Source organism: Ranitomeya imitator, chromosome 2 (genome assembly GCF_032444005.1).
Source record: "Ranitomeya imitator isolate aRanImi1 chromosome 2, aRanImi1.pri, whole genome shotgun sequence".
In the NCBI taxonomy this organism is placed as follows: Eukaryota; Metazoa; Chordata; class Amphibia; order Anura; family Dendrobatidae; genus Ranitomeya; species Ranitomeya imitator.
In genome coordinates, this window is record NC_091283.1 from 249,245,537 (window position 1) to 249,270,889 (window position 25,353).

Below are 25,353 nucleotides of genomic sequence, written 5' to 3' on the forward strand. Positions count from 1 at the left end.
TGTAAGTCGTAGAGGGCCTTACAACCTCGGTGTTCCGGCTACCGGTCTCTGCGCCTCAGAAGGAGGCAGCCAGCTCGTAGCTGGTCTCCCGCTGGTATTCTCTCCTGTGCTTCACTCTCCTACTCGCTCACTGCAATACAGTCAGCTTTCTGTAAGTCTCTTTCCAGGAACAGCAGCTCCTGGAACCCTCTTCTGCCTCAGACTGATCCAGTCTGTTTCCTGGCAAGAACTGTTCTGTCTTTCCCTCCAAACTACTATATATATATATATATATATATATATATATATATATATATATATATATATATATATATATACATACACAGTCATGGCCAAAAGTATTAACACCCCTGCAATTCTGTCAGATAATACTCAGTTTCTTCCTGAAAATGATTGCAATCACAAATTCTTTGGTATTATTATCTTCATTTAATTTGCCTTAAATGAAAAAACACAAAAGAGAATGAAGCAAAAAGCAAAACATTGATCATTTCACACAAAACTCAAAAAATGGGCCAGACAAAAGTATTGGCACCCTCAGCCTAATACTTGGTTGCACAACCTTTAGCCAAAATAACTGCGACCAACCGCTTCCGGTAACCATCAATGAGTTTCTTACAATGCTCTGCTGGAATTTTAGACCATTCTTCTTTGGCAAACTGCTCCAGGTCCCTGATATTTGAAGGGTGCCTTCTCCAAACTGCAATTTTTAGATCTCTCCACAGGTGTTTTATGGGGTTCAGGTCTGAACTCATTGCTGGCCACCTTAGAAGTCTCCAGTGCTTTCTCTCAAACTATTTTCTAGTGCTTTTTGTAGTGTGTTTTGGGTTATTGTCCTGCTGGAAGACCCATGACCTCTGAGGGAGACCCAGCTTTCTCATACTGGGCCCTACATTATGCTGCAAAATTTGTTGGTAGTCTTCAGACTTCATAATGCCATGCACACGGTCAAGCAGTCCAGTGCCAGAGGCAGCAAAGCAACCCCAAAACATCAGGGAACCTCCACCATGTTTGACTGTAGGGACCGTGTTCTTTTCTTTGAATGCCTCTTTTTTTCTCTTGTAAACTCTATGTGATGCCTTTGCCCAAAAAGCTCTACTTTTGTCTCATCTGACCAGAGAACATTCTTCCAAAACGTTTTAGGCTTTTTCAGGTAAGTTTTGGCAAACTCCAGCCTGGCTTTTTTATGTCTCGGGGTAAGAAGTGGGGTCTTCCTGGGTCTCCTACCATACAGTCCCTTTTTATTCAGACGCCGACGGATAGTACGGGTTGACACTGTTGTACCCTCGGACTGCAGGGCAGCTTGAAGTTGTTTGAATGTTAGTCGAGGTTCTTTATCAAACATCCGCACAATCTTGCGTTGAAATCTCTTGTCAATTTTTCTTTTCCGTCCACATCTATGGAGGTTAGCCACAGTGCCATGGGCTTTAAACTTCTTGATGACACTGCGCACGGTAGACACAGGAACATTCAGGTCTTTGGAGATGGACTTGTAGACTTGAGATTGCTCATGCTTCCTCACAATTTGGTTTCGCAGGTCCTCAGACAGTTCTTTGGTCTTCTTTCTTTTCTCCATGCTCAATGTGGTACACACAAGGACACAGGACAGAGGTTGAGTCAACTTTAATCCATGTCAACTGGCTGCAAGTGTGATTTAGTTATTGCCAATACCTGTTAGGTGCCACAGGTAAGTTACAGGTGCTTTTAATTACACTAATTAGAGAAGCATCACATGATTTTTCGAAGGGTGCCAATACTTTTGTCCACCCCCTTTTTTATGTTTGGTGTAGAATTATATCCATTTTGGCTTTAGGACAATTCTTTTTATGTTTTTTCATTTAAGACAAATTAAATGAAGATAATAATACCAAATAATTTGTGTTTGCAATCATTTTCAGGAAGAAACTGAGTATTATCTGACAGAATTGCAGGGGTGTTAATACTTTTGGCCATGGCTGTATATATATATATATATATATACATATATACAGTGGGGCAAAAAAGTATTTAGTCAGTCAGCAATAGTGCAAGTTCCACCACTTAAAAAGATGAGAGGCGTCTGTAATTTACATAATAGGTAGACCTCAACTATGGGAGACAAACTGAGAAAAAAAAATCCAGAAAATCACATTGTCTGTTTTTTTAACATTTTATTTGCATATTATGGTGGAAAATAAGTATTTGGTCAGAAACAAAATTTCATCTCAATACTTTGTAATATATCCTTTGTTGGCAATGACAGAGGTCAAACGTTTTCTGTAAGTCTTCACAAGGTTGCCACACACTGTTGTTGGTATGTTGGCCAATTCCTCCATGCAGATCTCCTCTAGAGCAGTGATGTTTTTGGCTTTTCGCTTGGCAACAGGGACTTTCAACTCCCTCCAAAGGTTTTCTATAGGGTTGAGATCTGGAGACTGGCTAGGCCACTCCAGGACCTTGAAATGCTTGTTACGAAGCCACTCCTTCGTTGCCCTGGCGGTGTGCTTTGGATCATTGTCATGTTGAAAGACCCAGCCACGTTTCATCTTCAATGCCCTTGCTGATGGAATGAGGTTTGCACTCAAAATCTCACGATACATGGCCCCATTCATTCTTTCATGTACCCGGATCAGTCGTCCTGGCCCCTTTGCAGATAAACAGCCCCAAAGCATGATGTTTCCACCACCATGCTTTACAGTAGGTATGGTGTTTGATGGATGCAACTCAGTATTCTTTTTCCTCCAAACACGACAAGTTGTGTTTCTACCAAACAGTTCCAGTTTGGTTTCATCAGACCATAGGACATTCTCCAAAAACTCCTCTGGATCATCCAAATGCTCTCTAGCAAACTTCAGACGGGCCCGGACATGTACTGGCTTAAGCTGTGGGACACGTCTGGCACTGCAGGATCTGAGTCCATGGTGGCGTAGTGTGTTACTTATGGTAGGCCTTGTTACATTGGTCCCAGCTCTCTGCAGTTCATTCACTAGGTCCCCCCGCGTGGTTCTGGGATTTTTGCTCACCGTTCTTGTGATCATTCTGACCCCACGGGGTGGGATTTTGCATGGAGCCCCAGATCGAGGGAGATTATCAGTGGTCTTGTATGTCTTCCATTTTCTAATTATTGCTCCCACTGTTGATTTCTTCACTCCAAGCTGGTTGGCTATTGCAGATTCAGTCTTCCCAGCCTGGTGCAGGGCTACAATTTTGTTTCTGGTGTCCTTTGACAGCTCTTTGGTCTTCACCATAGTGGAGTTTGGAGTCAGACTGTTTGAGGGTGTGCACAGGTGTCTTTTTATACTGATAACAAGTTTAAACAGGTGTCATTACTACAGGTAATGAGTGGAGGAAAGAGGAGACTCTTAAAGAAGAAGTTACAAGTCTGTGAGAGCCAGAAATCTTGATTGTTTGTTTCTGACCAAATACTTATTTTCCACCATAATATGCAAATAAAATGTTAAAAAAACAGACAATGTGATTTTCTGGATTTTTTTTTCTCAGTTTGTCTCCCATAGTTGAGGTCTACCTATGATGTAAATTACAGACGCCTCTCATCTTTTTAAGTGGTGGAACTTGCACTATTGCTGACTGACTAAATACTTTTTTGCCCCACTGTATATATATATATATATATATATATATATATAGGGAGTCACCTAGTAAATAGGATCAAAAGCTCCCCCTGGTGGCCTGGAGTGTGAATGTGTTGCATGCTTGTGTTTACCTGGTGACCGTTATCCTTCCTTTGCCTCCAAGCGTAACATCACTCTCCCCATGGGGAAAGCAATCTTACTGTGATGACCAGGACCCTGGGGCGCCACATATACAACCAGCAAGAACAACAGAAGTGCGTGCTCCCCTTGTAAAAGTAGACAAAGATCAAAATGCCACGAAGGGAAGTCAGCCAACTATCAGAAATACAGAAGTGTATTTTCTTCCCATAGCCAGTCACATGAGTAATCACGTGACCGTGACGTCACGTAAGGTCCTGTACATACAGTGAACCTAGCGGCTACTTACGGCAGCGGTATCATTCTACCACTCCACGCTGGTGACGACTCCTGGGTGACTTTTGCCACTGGCCGGGGCAGCGGCCAGGGTCTCCACACTCAGAAGAAAACCTCCGACCACCAAGCACGGATTTTTGCTACGACGGCATTAAAGAACTGGAAGCACTTAGTGATTCATTAAGCATCGCGGCAGAACAGGTAATTTAATTCAGTTCTTAACTCAAGTGCCCTCATCTTTTTAAATTACATTTTAGCACTATTGGTCAGGTGAAATACAGGCAAAGTACGATTCTAACCCTTTGCTATCATTTATATACTATTTGGTCCTACCACTACTACGGGCTATCTATGAAATCAATGAGGATTGAACCGAGCGCAAATATATACCTTTTATATTTGTCTATAGGTAGTGGGACAAAGGAGTGGTATTGTCTCATCATTTGCAGCACGGGCTCCAGCCATGTAAGCACCACTGGTGATTGAGTATTTATTTCTACTTTTGAGTATCCAGGAATACATCAGAAAAATGGCACCAAGAGATGAAATGCTAAGAGAAAGCCTAAGGCAGCAACAACAGGTCTGGAAGGAAGAACAGGAACATGAGGTGCCATGGCAAGACAAGCCGCTGCATGGGCTGTACCATCAACAGATAATGGAGGTGGCTGATATGGAATAATCCTACCAATGGCTGGAGAGAGCTGGACTCCGAGACAGCACAGAGGCACTAATCGTAGCGGCACAAGAGCAAGCACTAAGTACCACATCCATAGAAGCAGGAATCTACCACACAAGACAAGACCCAAGGTGCAGACTATGCAAAGAAACCTCAGAAACTGTCCAACACATAGTGGCAGGATGCAAAATGCAAGCAGGAACAGCGTATACGAAACTCCACAAACAAGTAGGGGGAATTGTATACAGGAACATCTGCACAGCATATGGGCTAATTCCCCCTAAGTAAAGTAGGGAGACCCCAGAAAAAGTGGTGGAGAATGAAAGGACTAAAATCCTGTGGGACTTCAAGATCCAGATGGATAAGCAGGTGTTGGCTAACCAACCAGACATTGTGATAGTAGAGAAGGATCAAAGACAGCATTGATAAGAGATGTGACAGTGCCAAGTGACAGCAACATCAGATAGAAGGAATATGAGAAGATGGAGAAATACCAGGGCCTCAAAGGAGAACTGGAGAAGATGTGGAAGGTGAAGGCAACAGTGATTACAGTGGTGATAGGAGCACTTGAAGCAGTGACCCCTAAGTTGGAAGAATGGCTACAACAGATCCCAGGAGCAACATCTGAGGTCTCTGTCTAGTAAAGCGCAATGCTGGGAACAACTAAGATCCTGTGCAAGAACCCTCAAACTCCCAGGCCTCTGGTAGAGGACCCGAGAATGAGGATAACAGAGACCACCTCCATTGGGGGTGAGAAGGAAGTTTTTTATAGATGTCAGTGACACAGTGTATATATATTTTACATAGATAGAAGAAAAGCCGGTAATTCAGCAGCGGCGGTAGTGTAAAATCACTGCAGGAGCCGACAGGATAGAAGACATGGATTACATACAGTGAATACACATAGAATAGCTAGATATATAGATGTCAGTGACAAATACAATTAGTACAGTGTGTTTCTGTTTTTATTCTTTGTTTATTACTTATTTACAGTGCAGTAGTGTATGATGAATACACCCATCAGCCGCTCCGGCTCTCACTGTTATTAGCGGCTGTAGATGTTGGATGATGGGAGCTGTAGTCCCATCAGCTGAGACCAGTGACCTGATGTAAACTTTATACCTCCGATCACAGATGAGTGGTCACGCTGTCTTCTGACAGGGTGGGAACCGCGGCTCACTGACCGGCCGGGATGATTTTACCGCCGATCAGAAGTGCTACACCGGTGATTACCACAATGTCACACAGCTTGGGAAACATCGGCTTTTGAACTGTGCATGTTCGGCTATATTTGATGATTTAGTCAATGAAAAAGTCGGTGAATATTGCAAATTCGGCGATCTTGAGCCGAACAGAACATTGAAATATTGGCTCATCTCTAGCCATAATACTGTGTGAGGCGATGTGGGGCCGTCATACTGTGTGGAGACCTCAAACTGAGCTACATGGTCACACAGGAGAACAATTTCCTTGTGATGAGTCAGATATAAAGTGAGAAGTACAGACCTTTGGTCTATATGATTGCCATCCTCCTGAATTGATAGGGTGTTGTGTGCCAGGGGGAGACATCAGATAGTACGTCCTGAAGGTAAGCAAAGATATAATGGCAGTAAGAATTCGGATTCCAGGCAGGGAGCATAGTGGAGAGAAAGAGCAGGAGGAGGTCATTAGCTCAGGTTTGCTGCACTATTGTGGCTTATAACAAAAGTTATGTACCGCCACATGTAACCGGAAAGTTCCTGACTGCACAATGCAGAAGAAGCATTCATAAAGTGTTGTGCCTGCTATCTGATGTATATACTTCTCATCAAGTTCTTGTTAAGTGGGCAATTTGCTCCACATCTTCTGGAGCTGCCCTAAAATAAAACCACTATAAGCCAGGATCTCTGCTCTAATTGGTATACTACTAAGAAAAAACATTATTTTATCCCCTCAAATGGCACTACTCTCTGTGGGACTAAACGCTATACATTTTCCTCTTAAGGCGCTGGTTACCCACATACTTCTGGTCACAAAAAACGCCATCGCTTATAACTGGAAAAGCAAGGCACCTCCTTCATTTCAAGAGATAACGGAACGTGTTGCCCTCCATAAATCCTATGAGCATAAATTTGCCATCGCTAATGACAATTTCAAAAAATTTTCAGAAAAATGGGCTCGTTGGGAAGAAGTTTTCCCGTAGTACCCCGCAGTTGATAGTGCTATCTTGAGTTCTGGAGATTTGTCTGAGTGATTACTGTGTTTAAGCTGTTGCACGTGTATTTTCTATTACCTTTGGTAACTGTGAGTGCCTGTTGACACACATCACAAGTGTCTTCTCTCTCCTTTTCTCCCCCTCCCTTCCCTCCCCCCTTATCCACTCTCCCTTCCCTTCCCTCCCCCCCCTTCCCTTACGATTTCTTTTTGCCTATTTCCTCCCCCTCCCCGATAATTGTAAAACCCAATAAAGTTTGTTTGAAAAAGTTCTTGTTAAGTAAAGGAAAGTCTATTTTGAACTTTGGTCTCCTTCATTTATCTCCATACCATCTGGTCTGGGCCTAGAACGACAGCATGCAATCTGCAGAGTCGGGAGATATGACTCTGCCAAATATATATATACAGTATACTAGCTGAAGAGCCTGGCGTTGCCCAGGCATAGCAACTGTGGTTAGTTATAGCAAATTATAATGATTATCCTCCATCCCATAGTCCAGTGCCCCTATACTATTATTATTATTTATTTATATGGCACCATTGATTCCATGGTGCTGTACATGACAAAGGGTCACATACAAATTACAGATATCACTTACAGTAAACTAACAATGACAGACTGATACAGAGGGGCGAGGACCCTGCTCTTGCGGGCTTATATTCTGCAGGATTATGGGGAAGGAGACAGTAGGTTGGGGGGATGCAGGAGCTCTGATGGTGGTGAGGCGGTAGCTCCAGTAATGGTGAGGAGCCAGCAGGGTCACTGCAGGCTGTAGGCTTTCCTGAAGAGATGAGTTTTCAGGTTCCGTCTGAAGGATCCAAATGTGGTTGATAGTCGGACGTGTTGGGGCAGAGAATTCCAGAGGATGGGGGATATTCGGGAGAAGTCTTGGAGGTGGTTGGGTGAGGAGCGAATAAGTGTGGAGGAGAGAAGGAGGTCTTGGGAGGACTGGAGATTACGTTAGGGAAGATATTGGGAGTTAAGTTCAGAGACGTATGGAGGAGACAGGTTATAGATGGCCTTGTAGGTCAGTATTAGTAATTTGAACTGAATACGATGAGGGAATGGGAGCCAGTGAAGAGATTTGCAGAAAGGAGAAGTGAAGGAGTAGCGAGGAGAGAGATGAATTAGTCGGGCAGTAGAGTTAAGGATGGACTGGAGAGGTGCAAGGGTATTAGCAGGGAGGCCACAGAAAAGGATGTTGCAGTAGTCGAAGCAGGAGATCATCACACATCCTCCATCCCATAGTCCAGTGCCCATATACCCATCATACATATCCTCCATCCCATAGCCCATATACCCATCAAACATCCTCCATCCCATAGTTCCATTGCCATATACCCATCATACATATCCTCCATCCCATAGTCCAGTGCCCATATACCCATCATACATATCCTCCATCCCATAATTCCGTGTCCATATACCCATCATACATATCCTCCATCCCATAGCCCATATACCCATCCTCCATCCCATAGTCCCATGGCCATATACCAATCATGCATCCTCCATCCCATAGTCCAGTGCCCATATACCCATCATACATATCCTCCGTCCCATTGTCCCCTGTCCATATACCCATCACACATCCTCCATCCCATAGTCCCGTCACCATATACCCATCACACATCCTCCATCCCATAGTCCAGTGCCCACATACCCATCATACATATTCTCCATCCCATAGTCCAGTGCCCATATACCCATCACACATCCTCCATCCCTTAGTCCCGTGCCCATATACCCATCACACATCCTCCCTCCCTTAGTCCCGTGCCCATATATACCTTATACATCCTCCATCCCATAGTCCCAAGCTAGGTGTTATGGAGTGGGAAAACTGTTGCTCTTGGCAACCAATCACATCTCTGCTTGTTTTAAACAGCTCTGGTGAAATGAAAGATGCTAAGTGATTGGTTGCTATGTGGAATGGGCGTGGCTTGACACACACACACATACATACATACATACATACACTCAGCTTTATATATATAGATTTTTTTCTTTACGTTGGAGGGCCCAATTCCAGCTGTTGCTGTCGGACCTGTGATTTCTATCTCCTCCACTGTGTACAGGATAATAGAGTATAATAAAGTAGTTATGGACGAGACTTAACTAACATTGTGCAGTGACTCTGCTTTCCATATAGTGATGGATATTTCTTGTTGCTGAAACTATGATGTTTTTCACTTTAACCCTTTGTTAAACCCCTCTGATCAGTGCGACCACACAACATACAAGCCTCTGATGGCTCCGGTGATGCCCTGTACTACTGTAGTGCCGTGTATCATCACTGCTGTCAGTGTAATACTAAGGGTACCGTCACACAGTGCCATTTCGATCCCTACGACGGTACGATTCGTGACGTTCCAGCGATATCCATACGATATCGCTGTGTCTGACACGCAGCAGCGATCAGGGATCCTGCTGAGAATCGTACTTCGTAGCAGATCGTTTGGAACATTCTTTCGTCGCTGGATCTCCCGCTGTCATCGCTAGATCGGTGTGTGTGACACCGATCTAGCGATGCGTTCGCTTGTAACCAGGGTAAACATCGGGTTACTAAGCGCAGGACCGCGCTTAGTAACCCGATGTTTACCCTGGTTACCAGCGTAAATGTAAGAAAAAAAAAAACAGTACATACTTACATTCCGGTGTCTGTCAGGTCCCTTGCCGTCTGCTTCCCGCACTCACTGACTGCCGGCCGTAAAGTGAAAGCAGAGCACAGCGGTGACGTCACCGCTGTGCTGTGCTTTCACTTTACGGCCGGCAGTCAGTGAGTGCGGGAAGCAGACGGCAAGGGACAGACACCGGAATGTAAGTATGTACTGTTTGTTTTTTTTTACGCTGGTAACCAGGGTAAACATCGGGTTACTAAGCGCGGTCCTGCGCTTAGTAACCCGATGTTTACCCTGGTTACCCGGGGACCTCGGCATCGTTGGTCGCTGGAGAGCTGTCTATGTGACAGCTCTCCAGCGACCACACTACGTCTTACCAACGATCACGACCAGGTCGTATCGCTGGTCGTGATCGTTGGTAAATCGTATAGTGTGACGGTACCCTAACAGCCCCATACACATGAGATAAGAGTTGGCTGAACGGTCATTTGGCAGATGGCCATCTCTCCCGACTCCCCCATACACACAAATATTCCAGCTTTCCTGGGGTCTGTATGAGAGAGTCGCCTCCAGACTCCTCTAGTGGAGGATTATCTACAGGAAGAACAAACGGATTATCCTCTGAAATTCAGGATGTCAGATCCTTCTCTGCCCTGACATCATCTGTTGGGAGGCCCAAAATACATTATATAGTCGCCCAAACCCCCGAAATCAGTGATTTCATGGAACTTTAGTCTAATGTGTATGGGGCGGTAAAAGGAACTTATTGGACGCTGCCTCTGGCCTAATAGACCTTCATACATTGCAGCCCAGACCCCATTATTAGGCATGTAAGTATCGTAATAACTAGGCCGCTCCATACTATCGAGTACTTGGGGGCGGGGGGCATTCAGCCAAACTATGTCTGACCTGAGATCTAACGTGATAGAAGATTACAGTGCGGGGAAGACGGGAAACCTTCATATAGACGGCCGGTGGTGATGGAGTCAGTGACCGACTCTGGCCAAATATGTCTCTAGAGCCGTAGTAGAAGATGAAGATGTCGTCCTCATCATGAAGTAGTTATTTCTCATGTCCCGTGTAATGAATATCTCCTGCAGTATTGCTAATGCCGATTCCAGGGTCGGTAAATGAGACGAGAATTAGCGTTATGGAAGATGAGTCTATGAGAAACGTATTCAGCTGCCGACTCCGAGGAAGAAACTGCTTGTTGTCTGAGGGCTAAATATATAGGATTTATTAGTAGATGTAAAGAAGGAAACTAAATACTGTAAAATAATAAATCTCCTCATATGTTTCCCTTATTATCTCCAGTAATTGTATTATTACAGGATTCTTGTGATGTTACATCGGCTCATCTTCTCATTCAGGTCTCTACAATATCGGATCCTCTCAGTGAAGATCTTCTATAGAAGAGAATTTTCTTGATTTACCCATCAAAGATGGATATGGACAGAGACAAGATGGCAGAGAGGATATTACACCTCACCCTAGAGATCCTCTTCCGGCTTACTGGAGAGGTGAGAGATTCTGATGACGTCACATTACATCATTCTTATCTATGGGAATAACAGATGGACAGAATTGGAGAGGTGAGGACTCTGGAAATGTCTGTAGTGAGATTTATTAATGTGTCTCTCCATTACCAGGATTACACAGTGGTGAAGAAGACCTCTAGTGATCACTGTCAGGACCCTGTGTCTGAGGGATGGGGAAGACCCCTGAGCCCAATCACGGGGCCTCCACCTCACCCCCTGATCCATGAGGACATCAATGAGCAGAAGATCCTAGAACTCGCCTACAAGATGATTGAGCTGCTGACTGGAGAGGTGACACTGCTGGGAATGCTGGGACATTATACAGTAACACTATGAAGGGATCGGGGGATGACGGTATCATTGTATGTGTCAGGTTCCTATAAGGTGTCAGGATGTCGCTGTCTATTTCTCCCTGGAGGAGTGGGAGTATTTAGAAGGACACAGAGATCTGTACAAGAACGTCATAATGGAGGTTCCCCAGCCCCTCACATCTCCAGGTAGTAGACAGGACTAAATACACACGGCCTATAATTATCTGTATGTAAAGAATGAATTCACTCCCTGTATGTGTTTCCTCCAGATCTATCCAGTAAGAGGACAACACCAGAGAGATGTCCCCGTCCTCTTCTTCCACAGGACTGTAACCAAGAAGATCCCAATGCTCCTCAGGATCATCAGGTAGATGGAGAGAAGGTGTCAGGAGATCTCCCCTATGATGTGTAGACGCCGGTGAAGGTCTTGTGCTCAGTCTTGTTTTATCCACCAGTATTATATGTTTTATACTTGTGTAATGAGAACGGTGGAGATGGCAGGATTAGAGCTGATCATAGATGTGACTTCTCCATCTGTCGGTGACTTTTATAATATTTGTTTCAGGGTGAAGATCTGACCCATATTAATACTACAGAGACATATGTGAGGGGGGATGAGTGGTGTAAAGAGGAGATTCCCACATATGGCTACCCAGGTGAGTAGTAACCACTAAATGCAGAGAGGTCACATAAAGCCCCGCCCACAGCTCCGCTCCAGAGGACGAGAATCTCATTAACTGAAAACTACAAATACAGATTAAACAACAACCACAAGACGGATTTCATCACCAGGTATCAGTGTAATCAGTATAACGGCACCGACCTGACAGTGTCTGTAGTTACTGAGCACAATCCTACTGACAGATTCCCTTTAAGACATCCCCGCTCTGCACTATTATACACAGTTCTCTTTAAATATGTAATATTTCTTCTTGAAACGCATCTAACATAAAATATTGGAGTTTACAATAGTTTTAGATTGTGAAGTCACCGAGCCCCGTGCTCTAATTACTCCAGAGAGGTCTCACCACTAGCTACTCATTTATTACTGATGGAGATGCAGCGCCCCAGGGTCCTGGTCGTTGCAGTAATATCATTCTCCTCTAGGGGGGGAGTGATGTTACGGTTGAAGGCAATAAAGGAGATCTCTTTACCAGGTAACACCAACATTCAACCCATTTCATACTCCAGTCCACCAGGGGGAGCAATGCTCCTTGTTATGGACCTGGTGGTTAAGAGCACCCGAAATGACCTGATAGTTAAACCGATACAGGACAAGCTCTGGGAAGTGGAAACTCTGCTGACCGCAATCCCTAATCCTATCACACACACTAGAAATAGCCGTGGAGCGTACCTAACATGGCCTAGACGCCTCGACACAGCCTAAGAACTAGCTAGCCCTAGAGATAGAAAATAAAGCCTACCTTGCCTCAGAGAAATTTCCCCAAAGGAAAAGGCAGCCCCCCACAAATATTAACTCTGAGTAAAGATGAAAGTCACAAACACAGAAATTAAACAGGTTTTAGAAAAGGGAGGCCAGACTAACTAAACAGACAGAGGATAGGAAAGGTATCTGTGCGGTCAGCACAAAAAACTACAAAAGACCACGCAGAGTGTGCAAAAAGACCCCCGCACCGACTCACGGTGCGGAGGTGCCACTCTGCATCCCAGATCTTCCAGCTAGCAAAGCAAAATCATGAAAGCAAGCTGGACAAGAAAACTATGAACAGAAAATAACAATCGGGGACTTAGCTTCTTGCAGGAAGAGACAGGTCACCAGAAAGATCCAAGAGCGAACTGAACCAGTACAGGAACATTGACAGCTGGCATGGAGTAACGATCTGAGTGGAGTTAAATAGAGAAGCCAGCCTAAGAATAACCTAGGTCACCTGTGGAAGGAACCTCAGAACCAGCAACTCCACTCACAGCCACCAGAGGGAGTCCATGGACAGAACTCGCCGAAGTACCATTCATGACCACAGGAGGGAGTCCGATAACAGAATTCACAACAGCTCCTACTTATTAGGGCACTCTTCACATTTTGGTAAAACTGGTGGTCTGGAGAGGAAGTTAGGCAAATGCTATCTGAGCTTGGCTCAGGCAGTTGCTATCTGAGCTCTGCTCAGGTAGTTGGTCCCTGACAGGGGTGGGAGCCTGTCAGAGGCCTAGATGGAAGATCACGGAGCTGCGCCTGCCCCACGTGCGGCAGTTCCAAAGAAAGGACACAAACAGAGAACTGTATTGTAGAGAGTGAGAAGAAGTCATAGCAAAAGGAGAGGATACCAGAAGGAGTTCTGCCCTGCACAGGCTGCCTTCTTCTGAGGCACGGAATCCCGGTAGCCGGAACACTGAGGGAGCAAAAGTCCTTTATGCCTTGCTCCAGAGACCGGCAGGACAGCTAATTGTAAGTTACTGATCCGCCCTACACCCAGGAGGCAAGGTGGCACCGCTTAGTGGCCGGGACATGATAGAGTCCCTGTAAAAAGCCTCACGCCACCGGTCATACGGGTTTGTCCTATCCATCTGGGGGACAGAGAGAGAGACATAACATCTATAACATCTACAATAGTTGTGATAACCTTATCAGAGGCTCAGCAGTAAGGTACTACAACACCCAGGCGCTAGAGGAAGGCTACTGATTTCCACCTGGATAAGGGGACTCTGGATTTGCCTCCAAACCGGGCGGACTTTGCCTGCCCTGTGATCTGGTGCTCTGGACTGTCGATGCTGAACCTTCAGTAAAAAGGTAAAGAGACTGCAACCTTGTGTCCTCGTTCTTGACTGCGCCTCACACCATCCACCATCTACACTCTGCGAAGCCCTGGGGATATACAGCTAGGTCCATATATATTTGGACAGAGACAATATTTTTCTAATTTTGGTTATAGACATTACCACAATGAATTTTAAACAAAATAATTCAGATGCAGTTGAAGTTCAGACTTTCAGCTTTCATTTGATGGTATCCACATTAAAATTGGATGAAGGGTTTAGGAGTTTCAGCTCCTTAACATGTACCACCCTATTTTTAAAGGGACCAAAAGTAATTGGACAGATTCAATAATTTGAAACAAAATGTTCATTTTTAGTACTTGGTTGAAAACCCTTTGTTGGCAATGACTGGTGATGTCCATGAGTTCAAGACTTCAGGCAGACGCTGTGTTTCCTCCTTTTTGATGCTCAGTTGCTGTTTGTTTTTCTGTCTGAAGTTTAGTCTTTAACATTTGAAATGCATGCTCAATTGGGTTGAGATCAGGTGACTGGCTTGGCCATTCAAGAATATTCCACTTCTTTGCTTTAATAAACTCCTTGGTTGCTTTGGCTTTATGTTTGGGTCATTGTCCACCTGCATTTGGCTGGATCTGGGCACAGTATGGCTCTGAATACCTCAGAATTCATTCTTCTGTCCTGTGTCACATCATCAATAAACACTAGTGACCCAGCGCCACTGGCCGCCATGCATGCCCAAGCCATCACACTGCCTCCGCCAGGTGTTTTACAGATGATGTGGTATGCTTTGGATCATGAGCTGTACCACGCCTTCACCATACTTTTCTCTTTCCATCATTCTGGTAGCGGTTGATCTTGGTTCCATCTGTCCATAGAATGTTCTTCCAGAACTGTGCGGCTTCTTTAGATGTTTTTAGCAAAGTCCAGTCGTCTTTTTCTTCTTGATGCTTATGAGTGGCTTGCACCGTGCAGTGAACCCTCTGTATTTACTTTCATGCAGTCTTCTCTTTATGGTAGATTTGGATATTGATACGCCTACCTCCTGGAGAGTGTTGTTCACTTGTTTGGCTGTTGTGAAGGGGTTTCTCTTCACCATGGAGATAATTCTACGATCATCCACCACTGTTGTCTTCCGTGGGCGCCCAGGTCTTTTTGCATTGATGAGTTCACCAGTGCTTTCCTTCTTTCTCACGATGGACCAAACTGTAGATTTTGCCACTCCTAATATTGTAGCAATTTCTCGGATGGGTTTTTTCTGTTTTCGCAGCTTAAGGATGGCTTGTTTCACCTGCATGGAGAGCTCCTTTGACTGCATGTTTACTTCACAGCAAAACCTTCCAAATGTAAGCACAACACCTAAAATCAACTACAGGCCTTTTATCTGCTTAATTGAGAATGACATAACGAAGGGATTGCCCACACCAGTCCATGAAATAGCCTTGGAGTCAATTGTCCATTTACTTTTGGTCCCTTTAAAAACAAGGTGGCACATGTTAAGGAGCTGAAACTCCTAAACCCTTCATCCAATTTTAATGTGGATACCCTCAAATGAAAGCTGAAAGTCTTAACTTCAACTGCGTCTGAATTGTTTTGTTTAAAATTCATTGTGGTAATGTCTGTAACCAAAATTAGAAAAATGTTGTCTCCGTCCAAATATATATGGACCTAACTGTACTTCAGCTGTGGGAAGGCATACCATCTAGCTGCCATAATATCACCCCAGCGGACCCCTAAGCAGCGTCGGTCACCCTGACTGAATACCACAGATGGCGTCACGAACATATCCCTTTAAAGACCTTTCCCTTTTACACGGACGTCCCACGGGCCACGGACCGTGTCCGCCACCGTGACATCCCCCTGAGAACTGAAGGACCCGGTACCGAGTACCCCTTGCCCACGGGGGCACTCTAGAGACAGTTCAGTTTGAGCATTTCAGTAGATGTTATTGTCTATAATCACAGTTTTTGATTACAGTAGTGTCGGGGGTCGGATGATGACTATTCCAATTCAAGAGGTTATTTGTACAGATGTGGTCATTGTCACGTGTAAATGGATGAAACCCAACAAATCATTCAGGAGCTCTTCTATGGGAAAAGTGCTCTATCAGAGGGATTTTTCTAATTGTAAGACAACTGGTGTTGTTTATAAGGCCACCTGCCCATGTCCAAAGGATTATATTGGAAAGACAAAGCGAGAGTTCCCTAGAAGGGTGGGGAAACACGTGGGTGACATAATGAACAATAGGGACACCCCCTGGCCAAACATATGAGATTATATCATGGGAACCAGCTAGACAACATTGACTTTACGATAATTGAAGTGGTGAAACATAATTGTAGAGGTGGTAATTTGGATAAGTCCATTCTTAAAAGGGCATGTGAATGGACATTTAGAATGGATTCACTGGTACCCAAAGGCATAAATGAACAAATGTCCTTTGCGTGTTTTCTGTAGGCCTGTTTTTGCTGCTCCCTTCACCCTTGGTATATATATTTACTTGGACTGATTTTATGAAAATAGGAATCTAGAGGACTGGACCATGATTTTCCCTTGAGTTGGGGGTGTACATATTATTGTAAATTTTCTTTGCAATAAAAATCCTCCATATAAATTATTTTGTCCTGTACCCCTTTAAATAAGGAAGTTGACTGAAAGTAAGTGTAACCCATAGGGACAAATTATAATAAGTAAATCACTAATATCTGGGTGATTGTGGATATAAAGTAGCTGGTTGGGAAAATATAAGCCTTTAAGTCCCCTTATCTTTATTTATGCTGGGTACGCTAAGTTATATACTGATTATAGCCATTCAGGTTCACTGCAAAATAGGTCCGGGCGATCTGGAAAGCGCATGGGCGGTGAAATCCATCTGTAATGCGTTGTTAAGCCTAGGATTATCAATATGGTGCAGTTTTGAATACAAGATATGGCCGTGCGTTCCACACGGGGCATGCGCAGTAAGTTCTCTATGTGCGACCCAGCCTGGGCATGCGCAGTGTGATCTGACCCATAAGGCATCGCAATATCCGAATTTCTGGTTGGCGATGCGGAAGTGAAGGGGGATAAGTGCGGGACTATTTAAATGGAGGTGATTTAACTATCGGTAAGCATCATATCCAGATCGGAACACATTCTATATATCGGGTCTCCTGATGAGCCAGAGGGGCGAAACACGTTGAGGCGGAACTGGCGGATGGCGTTGCATGGATGAGTACCATCATTTTTATGCCATGTTTGAATCTTTGTTTATGACCATAGTGGGCAGTTAGGGCATTGTTGGACTGCAGCAACTAATATGACTAACGGTCATGGCTATTGGGTACCTCATCATATAAGGGGATAACCATCTATAATTATCTAAAGATGTTGGTCTTCCTGAATGGTTATCCTACCAGCATTGAAAATTAGAATCTAAATGCTAATTGTTACCACTGATCGCCGATTGTGTTAATCATTGTTTTTATTTGCACTTTTGCTGGGGACTAGGGTATCCCTAGAATATTAGAAGTGATCATTGTTTAGATACATAGGTGCCCTTATTCCCTATCTTGGGAGGGAGCATATGGTTCACTGATATTTAGGGCCATTAGGGGCAGCCATCGCTGAGCGGGGGCGCCAATACGTATCCCATAGGGTGCCAACCTCCGCTGATAGGAAGGTGCAAGCATAGGTACCATACTATGGACCCCCCAAAAATCCCCAAAGCGTTGTTTGTAATTTCACGGTGTTTTTGATTTTGATGCTGACTACGTTTTGGTTTTTAATAAGGAATAATAAAATCTGATTTTATAGGGTAGGTTTATGATTTATATATTTAATGTATGCCCTAAAGCAATTTATTTTGGAATTTAATATTTGCATGTGAAATGATATACCCAGGACTTGTCTTCATCCCCGACAGGCATGCCAAAATATGCCTTGTAGGCCTTGCACATCTTACGACGTGCTTTCATGGAATAATTTCTCGCTCTTGTCTTTATAAATTGTCCACACATGTAGAAAAATGCATCTGCTGGGCACAAACAACCTCTTGATGCCATCTAAAAAAAATAATTGTTCTTTAACTACGATTCGTTAGTCTTACTCAGCAATAATATCAACCGAAATGTTGGTTTGAGTCACCTGTGCTTTTATACTTGTATGACCACTATTGAACAGTCCGAGAATGTTCTAGAAAGTGCTGTAGATTGTAAGCTTGCAAGCAGGGACCTCACCCCTAATGTCACTGTTTAACTTGTCTTAACTTGTACCGAATTTATTGTCTGTACATGTCCCCGCTTAATTGTAAAGTGCTGCGGAATATGTTGGCGCTATATAAATAAAAATTATCATTATTATTATTATTATTAATAAAAGTTTCTAGAAAGTTCTAAATAATTCTGGAAAATTGTAGAAACTTCTGTAAAATTCTAGCAGTTTAAGAATATTCTGGAAGACTACTTGGTATTGTATACGAATCGAGATTTTTACCGAAAACAGACAATTTTCAAAATTTAATTGTCCTGATTAGGGTTGAGCGAAACGGGTCGAACATTTTCAAAAGTCGCCGACTTTTGGCTAAGTCGGGGTTTCATGAAACCCGATCCGACCCCTGTGCGGGGTCGGCCATGCGGTACGCGACTTTCGCGCCAAAGTCGCGTTTCAATGACGCAAAAAGCGCCATTTCTCAGCCAATGAAGGTAAACGCAGAGTGTGGGCAGCGTGATGACATAGGTCCTGGTCCCCACCATCTTAGAGAAGGGCATTGCAGTGATTGGCTTGCTGTCTGCGACGTCACAGGGGCTATAAAGAGGCGTTCCCGCCGACCGCCATCTTACTGCTGTTGATCTGAGCTTAGGGAGAGGTTGCTGCCGCTTTGTCAGAAGCAGGGATAGCGTTAGGCAGGGTCCATTAACCACAAAACCGCTTGTGCTGCAGCGATTTGCACTGTCCAACACCACCCTCGGTGTGCAGGGACAGTGGAAGTTATTTTTTTTTTTTTTCCCCTCAGCGCTGTAGCTCATTGGGCTGCCCTAGAAGGCTCCCTGATAGCTGCATTGCTGTGTGTACGCCGCTGTGCAAACCAACTGCTTTTTTCAAAGCACAAATCCTCTTGTTCCTTCCTTTCTGCACAGCTATCTTTTTTGTTTGTCCACACTTTTTATTTCATTTGTGCATCAGTCCACTCCTTATTGCTGCCTGCCATACCTGGCTGAGATTACTGCAGGCAGGGAGATAGTAGCTGCCTGCCATACCTGGCTGAGATTACTGCAGGCAGGGAGATAGTAATTGTAGGACATTCCCTGTTTTTTTTTTTTTTTTGGTGGGAGATTAAGATTGGCAATTTGGCATTTCTGCTAGAGTGCCATCCCTGTGTGTGCCATCTCTCTCACATAGTGGGCCATAGAAAGCCTTTTCATTTTTCTGTATTTTTTTTTGTGGGGTGTATAAATTCTCCCTGATAAAAATACAGTGGGAGATTAATATTGGCCTTTGGGCTTGTGTGCCAGTCCTGAGTGTGCCATCTCTCTCACAAATAGTGGGCCATAGAAAGCCTATTTTATTTTTTTTTGGGTTTTATAAATTCTCCCTGAAAAAAAGGGAGATTAATATTGGCCTCTGGGCTTGTGTGCCAGTCCTGAGCGTGCCATCTGTGCCAGCCCTGAGCGTGCCATCTCTCTCACAAATAGTGGGCCATAGAAAGCCTATTTAATTTTTTTTTTGGTTTTATAAATTCTCCCTGAAAAAAAGGGAGATTAATATTGGCCTCTGGGCTTGTGTGCCAGTTGTGAGCGTGCCATCTGTGCCAGTCCTGAGCGTGCCATCTCTCTCACAAATAGTGGGCCATAGAAAGCCTATTTAATTTTTTTTTTGGTTTTATAAATTTTCCCTGAAAAAAGGGAGATTAATATTGGCCTCTGGGCTTGTGTGCCAGTTGTGAGCGTGCCATCTGTGCCAGCCCTGAGCGTGCCATCTCTCTCACAAATAGTGGGCCATAGAAAGCCTATTTAATTTTTTTTTTTTGTTTTATAAATTCTCCCTGAAAAAAAGGGAGATTAATATTGGCCTCTGGGGTTGTGTGCCAGTTGTGAGCGTGCCATCTGTGCCAGTCCTGAGCGTGCCATCTCTCTCACAAATAGTGGGCCATAGAAAGCCTATTTAATTTTTTTTTTGGTTTTATAAATTTTCCCTGAAAAAAGGGAGATTAATATTGGCCTCTGGGCTTGTGTGCCAGTTGTGAGCGTGCCATCTGTGCCAGTCCTGAGCGTGCCATCTCTCTCACAAATAGTGGGCCATAGAAAGCCTATTTAATTTTTTTTTTGGTTTTATAAATTCTCCCTGAAAAAAAGGGAGATTAATATTGGCCTCTGGGCTTGTGTGCCAGTTGTGAGCGTGCCATCTGTGCCAGTCCTGAGCGTGCCATCTCTCTCACAAATAGTGGGCCATAGAAAGCCTATTTAAATATTTTTTTGGTTTTATAAATTCTCCCAGAAAAAAAGGGAGATTAATATTGGCCTCTGGGCTTCTGTGCCAGTCCTGAGCGTGCCATCTGTGCCAGTCCTGAGCGTCCCATCTCTCTCACAAATAGTGGGCCATAGAAAGCCTATTTTTTTTTTTTTTTGGGTTTTAGAAATTCTCCCTGAAAAAAAAAGGGAGATTAATATTGCCCTTTGGGCTTGTGTGCCAGTACTAAGCGTGCCATCTCTCTCTCTCTCTCAGTCAGTGGGCCATAGAACGCCTATTTTTGGTTTTATTTGTTTTCTAAATTCTCCCTGAAAAAATCATTTTATTTTATTTGGTTTCTAAATTCTTCCTGATAAAATCATATTTTTTTTATTATTTTTTTTTCTAAAGTCTCCCTGAAAAAAACAAAACAAAAAAAAAAACAAACAAAAAAAACAGTGGGGGGATTAATATTGGCCTTTCTGCTTGTGTGCCAGTCTTGACTCCTGTGTGCGTCATCTCTCACTCAGTGGGCCATAGAACGCCTATTTTTTGTTTTATTAGTTTTATAAATTCTCCCTGAAAAAATAATTTTATTTTATTTGGTTTCTAAATTCTTCCTGATAAAATCATATTTTTTTTATTATTTTTTTTTCTAAAGTCTCCCTGAAAAAAAAAAAAAAAAACAGTGGGAGATTAATATTGGCCTTTCTGCTTGTGTGCCAGTCTTGACTCCTGTGTGCGTCATCTCTCAGTCAGTGGGCCATAGAACGCCTATTTTTGGTTTTATTTGTTTTATAAATTCTCCCTGAAAAAATCATTTTATTTTATTTGGTTTCTAAATTCTTCCTGATAAAATCATATTTTTTTTATTATTTTTTTTTCTAAAGTCTCCCTGAAAAAAAAAAAAAAAAAAACAAACAAAAAAAACAGTGGGAGATTAATATTGGCCTTTCTGCTTGTGTGCCAGTCTTGACTCCTGGGTGTGCCATCTCTCTCTCTCTCTCTCTCTCTCTCTCTCTCCAATTGTGGTCCATAGAAAGCCTATATTTTTTTTCCTTGATTTGGGTTCCAAAATCTACCAGAGAAAATAACTACATCAATCATTGGTAGAAAAATATTGGCCTCTGGGCTTGTGTGCCACTCCTGACTCCTGTGTGCGTCATCTCTCAGTCAGTGGGCCATAGAACGCCTATTTTTGTTTTATTAGTTTTATAAATTCTCCCTGAAAAAATCATTTTATTTTATTTGGTTTCTAAATTCTTCCTGATAAAATCATATTTTTTTTATTATTTTTTTTTCTAAAGTCTCCCTGAAAAAAAAAAAAAAAAAAAAAAAAACAGTGGGAGATTAATATTGGCCTTTCTGCTTGTGTGCCAGTCTTGACTCCTGTGTGCGTCATCTCTCAGTCAGTGGGCCATAGAACGCCTATTTTTGGTTTTATTTGTTTTATAAATTCTCCCTGAAAAAATCATTTTATTTTATTTGGTTTCTAAATTCTTCCTGATAAAATCATATTTTTTTTATTATTTTTTTTTCTAAAGTCTCCCTGAAAAAAAAAAAAAAAAACAAACAAAAAAAACAGTGGGAGATTAATATTGGCCTTTCTGCTTGTGTGCCAGTCTTGACTCCTGGGTGTGCCATCTCTCTCTCTCTCTCTCTCTCTCTCTCCAATTGTGGTCCATAGAAAGCCTATATTTTTTTTCCTTGATTTGGGTTCCAAAATCTACCAGAGAAAATAACTACATCAATCATTGGTAGAAAAATATTGGCCTCTGGGCTTGTGTGTCACTCCTGATTCCTGTGTGCGTCATCTCTCACTCAGTGGCCCATAGAAAGCATATAGTTTGTTACATTTGTTTTCTAAATTCTCCCTGCAAAAATCTATTTTTTTTTTTTTTGGGGGGTTTCTAAAGTGTTCCTGAAAAAAATAAAAATAAAAAAAAAATAATAGTGTGACATTAATATTAACATTTGTGCTTCAGTGACAGTCCTGCGTGTGGGGCATCTCTCTAATTTGCAGCCACCAAAAACAGAGTGTGTAACATTGGGCCTGATTTTCGCTGTGGTCTCACCAACCTGTAAAGGGGTAGCTAAATCATACTGAAGTTATAGCTCACCGTGTAAGTTGTGTGACTGCAACAAATAACGTTAGTTTGGTTACGTTTTTAAAACAATGAGGAAGTCTAGTGGAAGAGGTCGTGGCCGGGGGCGTTCATTGTCAGCTGGTAATGAGGGTAGTGGTAGTGGTGGAGCATCAGGTGGTCGTGGGGAAAAAAATATTGCACCTAAGTCTGGAGCTGTGGAGCCAGGTTCGTCGTCCGGCTACACAAGGCCTCGAACGCTCCCTTTTCTGGGATTAGGAAAACCGCTTTTAAAGCCGGAGCAGCAAGAGCAAGTTTTGGCTTATCTTGCTGACTCAGCCTCTAGCTCTTTTGCCTCCTCTCGTGAAACTGGTAAAAGTAAAAGCAGCGCGTCGTTAGTGGATGTTCACGGTCAGGGACAAGTCACTTCCTTGTCCTCTTCAGCAAAAACAACAACAGAGAAGAATGCAGCAGGCGACACAACGGGTTACTCCATGGAGCTCTTTACACATACCGCCCCTGGCTTAGAAAGTGAAGCAGTTAACAGTCCATGCCCATTACAAGTTGAATCTGACATGGAGTGCACTGACGCACAGCCACAGCCAGACTACTATGCTGGTCCTTTGACTCAGACCACAACATTGCCCTCGCAGGGTGCTGATCAAGAATCAGACCCTGATGAGACTATGTTGCCCCATCACGAACGCTATACCACCGAACGACACGGTGACACAGACGAAGTTGCGCAGGAGGTACAAGAAGAGTTATTAGATGACCCAGTTCTTGACCCCGATTGGCAGCCATTGGGGGAACAGGGTGCAGGCGGCAGCAGTTCTGAAGCAGAGGAGGAGGAGGGGCCGCAGCAGGCATCAACATCGCCACAGGTTCCATCTGCCGGGCCCGTATCTTGCCCAAAACGCGTGGCAAAGCCAAAACCTGGTGGAGGACAGCGTGGCCATCCGGTTAAAGCTCAGTCTGCAATGCCTGAAAAGGTATCCGATGCTAGAAAGAGTGCAGTCTGGCATTTTTTTAAACAACATCCAATTGATCAGCGCAAAGTCATCTGTCAAAAATGTTCTACTTCCTTAAGCAGAGGTCAGAATCTGAAAAGTCTCAATACTAGTTGCATGCATAGACATTTAACCACCATGCATTTGAAAGCTTGGACTAACTACCAAACGTCCCTTAAGGTTGTTGCACCCTCGGCCAATGAAGCTAGTCATCAACGCAACATCCCTTCCGGCAGTGTAGGACCACCATTTAGCGCACCACCTGCTGTATCTGTGCAGGTATCTTTGCCAGGCCAAAGCAGTCAGGGTCAGGGAATCACCAGTTTCGTAGTAGGAAACACTGCATCTAGGGCACCGGCGGCAACAATACCATCTCCCACCGTCTCTCAGTCTGCCATGTCCACCGGCACCCCCGCTAGTTCCACGATCTCCAGCTCTCCAGTCCAGCTCACCCTACATGAGACTATGGTTAGAAAAAGGAAATACTTAGCCTCGCATCCGCGTACACAGGGTTTGAACGCCCACATAGCTAGACTAATCTCGTTAGAGATGATGCCCTACCGGTTAGTTGAAAGCGAAGCTTTCAAAGACCTGATGGACTACGCTGTACCACGCTACGAGCTACCCAGTCGACACTTTTTTTCCAGAAAAGCCATCCCAGCCCTCCACCAGCATGTTAAAGAGCGCATCGTCCATGCACTCAGGCAATCTGTGAGCACAAAGGTGCACCTGACAACAGATGCATGGACCAGTAGGCATGGCCAGGGACGTTACGTGTCCATCACGGCACACTGGGTAAATGTGGTGGATTCAGGGTCCACAGGGGACAGCAAGTTTGGGACAGTTCTGCCTAGCCCACGGTCTAGTAAACAGTTGTCTGTAGCCGTTCGCACCCCCTCCTCCTCCTCCTCCTCCTCGTCCTCCTGCAGAAGCAAGAGCTCGTCCACAGACCGCAGTCGCACAAACACTCCATCCGCACCTGCCACTGTTGCACACCAGGTCTCCCATTATGGGGCAGCTACTGGCAAACGTCAGCAGGCTGTATTGGCTATGAAGTGTTTGGGCGACAATAGACACACCGCGGAAGTTCTGTCCGAGTTCTTGCAGCAAGAAACGCAGTCGTGGCTGGGCACTGTAGATCTTGAGGCAGGCAAGGTAGTGAGTGATAACGGAAGGAATTTCATGGCTGCCATCTCCCTTTCCCAACTGAAACACATTCCTTGCCTGGCTCACACATTAAACCTGGTGGTGCAGTGCTTCCTGAAAAGTTATCCGGGGTTATCCGACCTGCTCCTCAAAGTGCGTGGACTTTGCGCACATATCCGCCGTTCGCCTGTACACTCCAGCCGTATGCAGACCTATCAGCGTTCTTTGAACCTTCCCCAGCATCGCCTAATCATAGACGTTGCAACAAGGTGGAACTCAACACTGCACATGCTTCAGAGACTGTGCGAACAGAGGCGGGCTGTTATGTTTTTGTGGGAGGATACACATACACGGGCAGGCAGTAGGATGGCAGACATGGAGTTGTCAGGTGTGCAGTGGTCGAAGATTCAAGACATGTGTCAAGTCCTTCAGTGTTTTGAGGAATGCACACGGCTGGTTAGTGCAGACAACGCCATAATAAGCATGAGCATCCCCCTAATGCGTCTGCTGATGCAAAGTTTGACGCACATAAAGGATCAGGCGTCTGCACCAGAGGAAGAGGAAAGCCTTGATGACAGTCAGCGATTGTCTGGTCAGGGCAGTGTACATGACGAGGTACCGGGCGAAGAGGAGG

The 25,353-nt window shown here is 44.1% G+C and overlaps 1 protein-coding gene across 2 annotated transcripts in view; it reads left to right on the plus strand.

The window, feature by feature from the left end:
- LOC138667350 (oocyte zinc finger protein XlCOF8.4-like) overlaps positions 1 to 25,353 on the plus strand; it is a 63,181-nt gene that overhangs the window by 25,283 nt on the left and 12,545 nt on the right. For both annotated transcript variants that reach the window (XM_069755579.1, XM_069755578.1), the window contains exons 2-6: positions 10,848 to 10,997; positions 11,127 to 11,306; positions 11,389 to 11,512; positions 11,596 to 11,693; positions 11,892 to 11,982. In XM_069755579.1, the coding sequence (XP_069611680.1) occupies positions 10,920 to 10,997; positions 11,127 to 11,306; positions 11,389 to 11,512; positions 11,596 to 11,693; positions 11,892 to 11,982 (571 nt within the window). In that variant the 5' untranslated portion in view covers positions 10,848 to 10,919. The remainder of the gene's footprint in view (positions 1 to 10,847; positions 10,998 to 11,126; positions 11,307 to 11,388; positions 11,513 to 11,595; positions 11,694 to 11,891; positions 11,983 to 25,353) is intronic.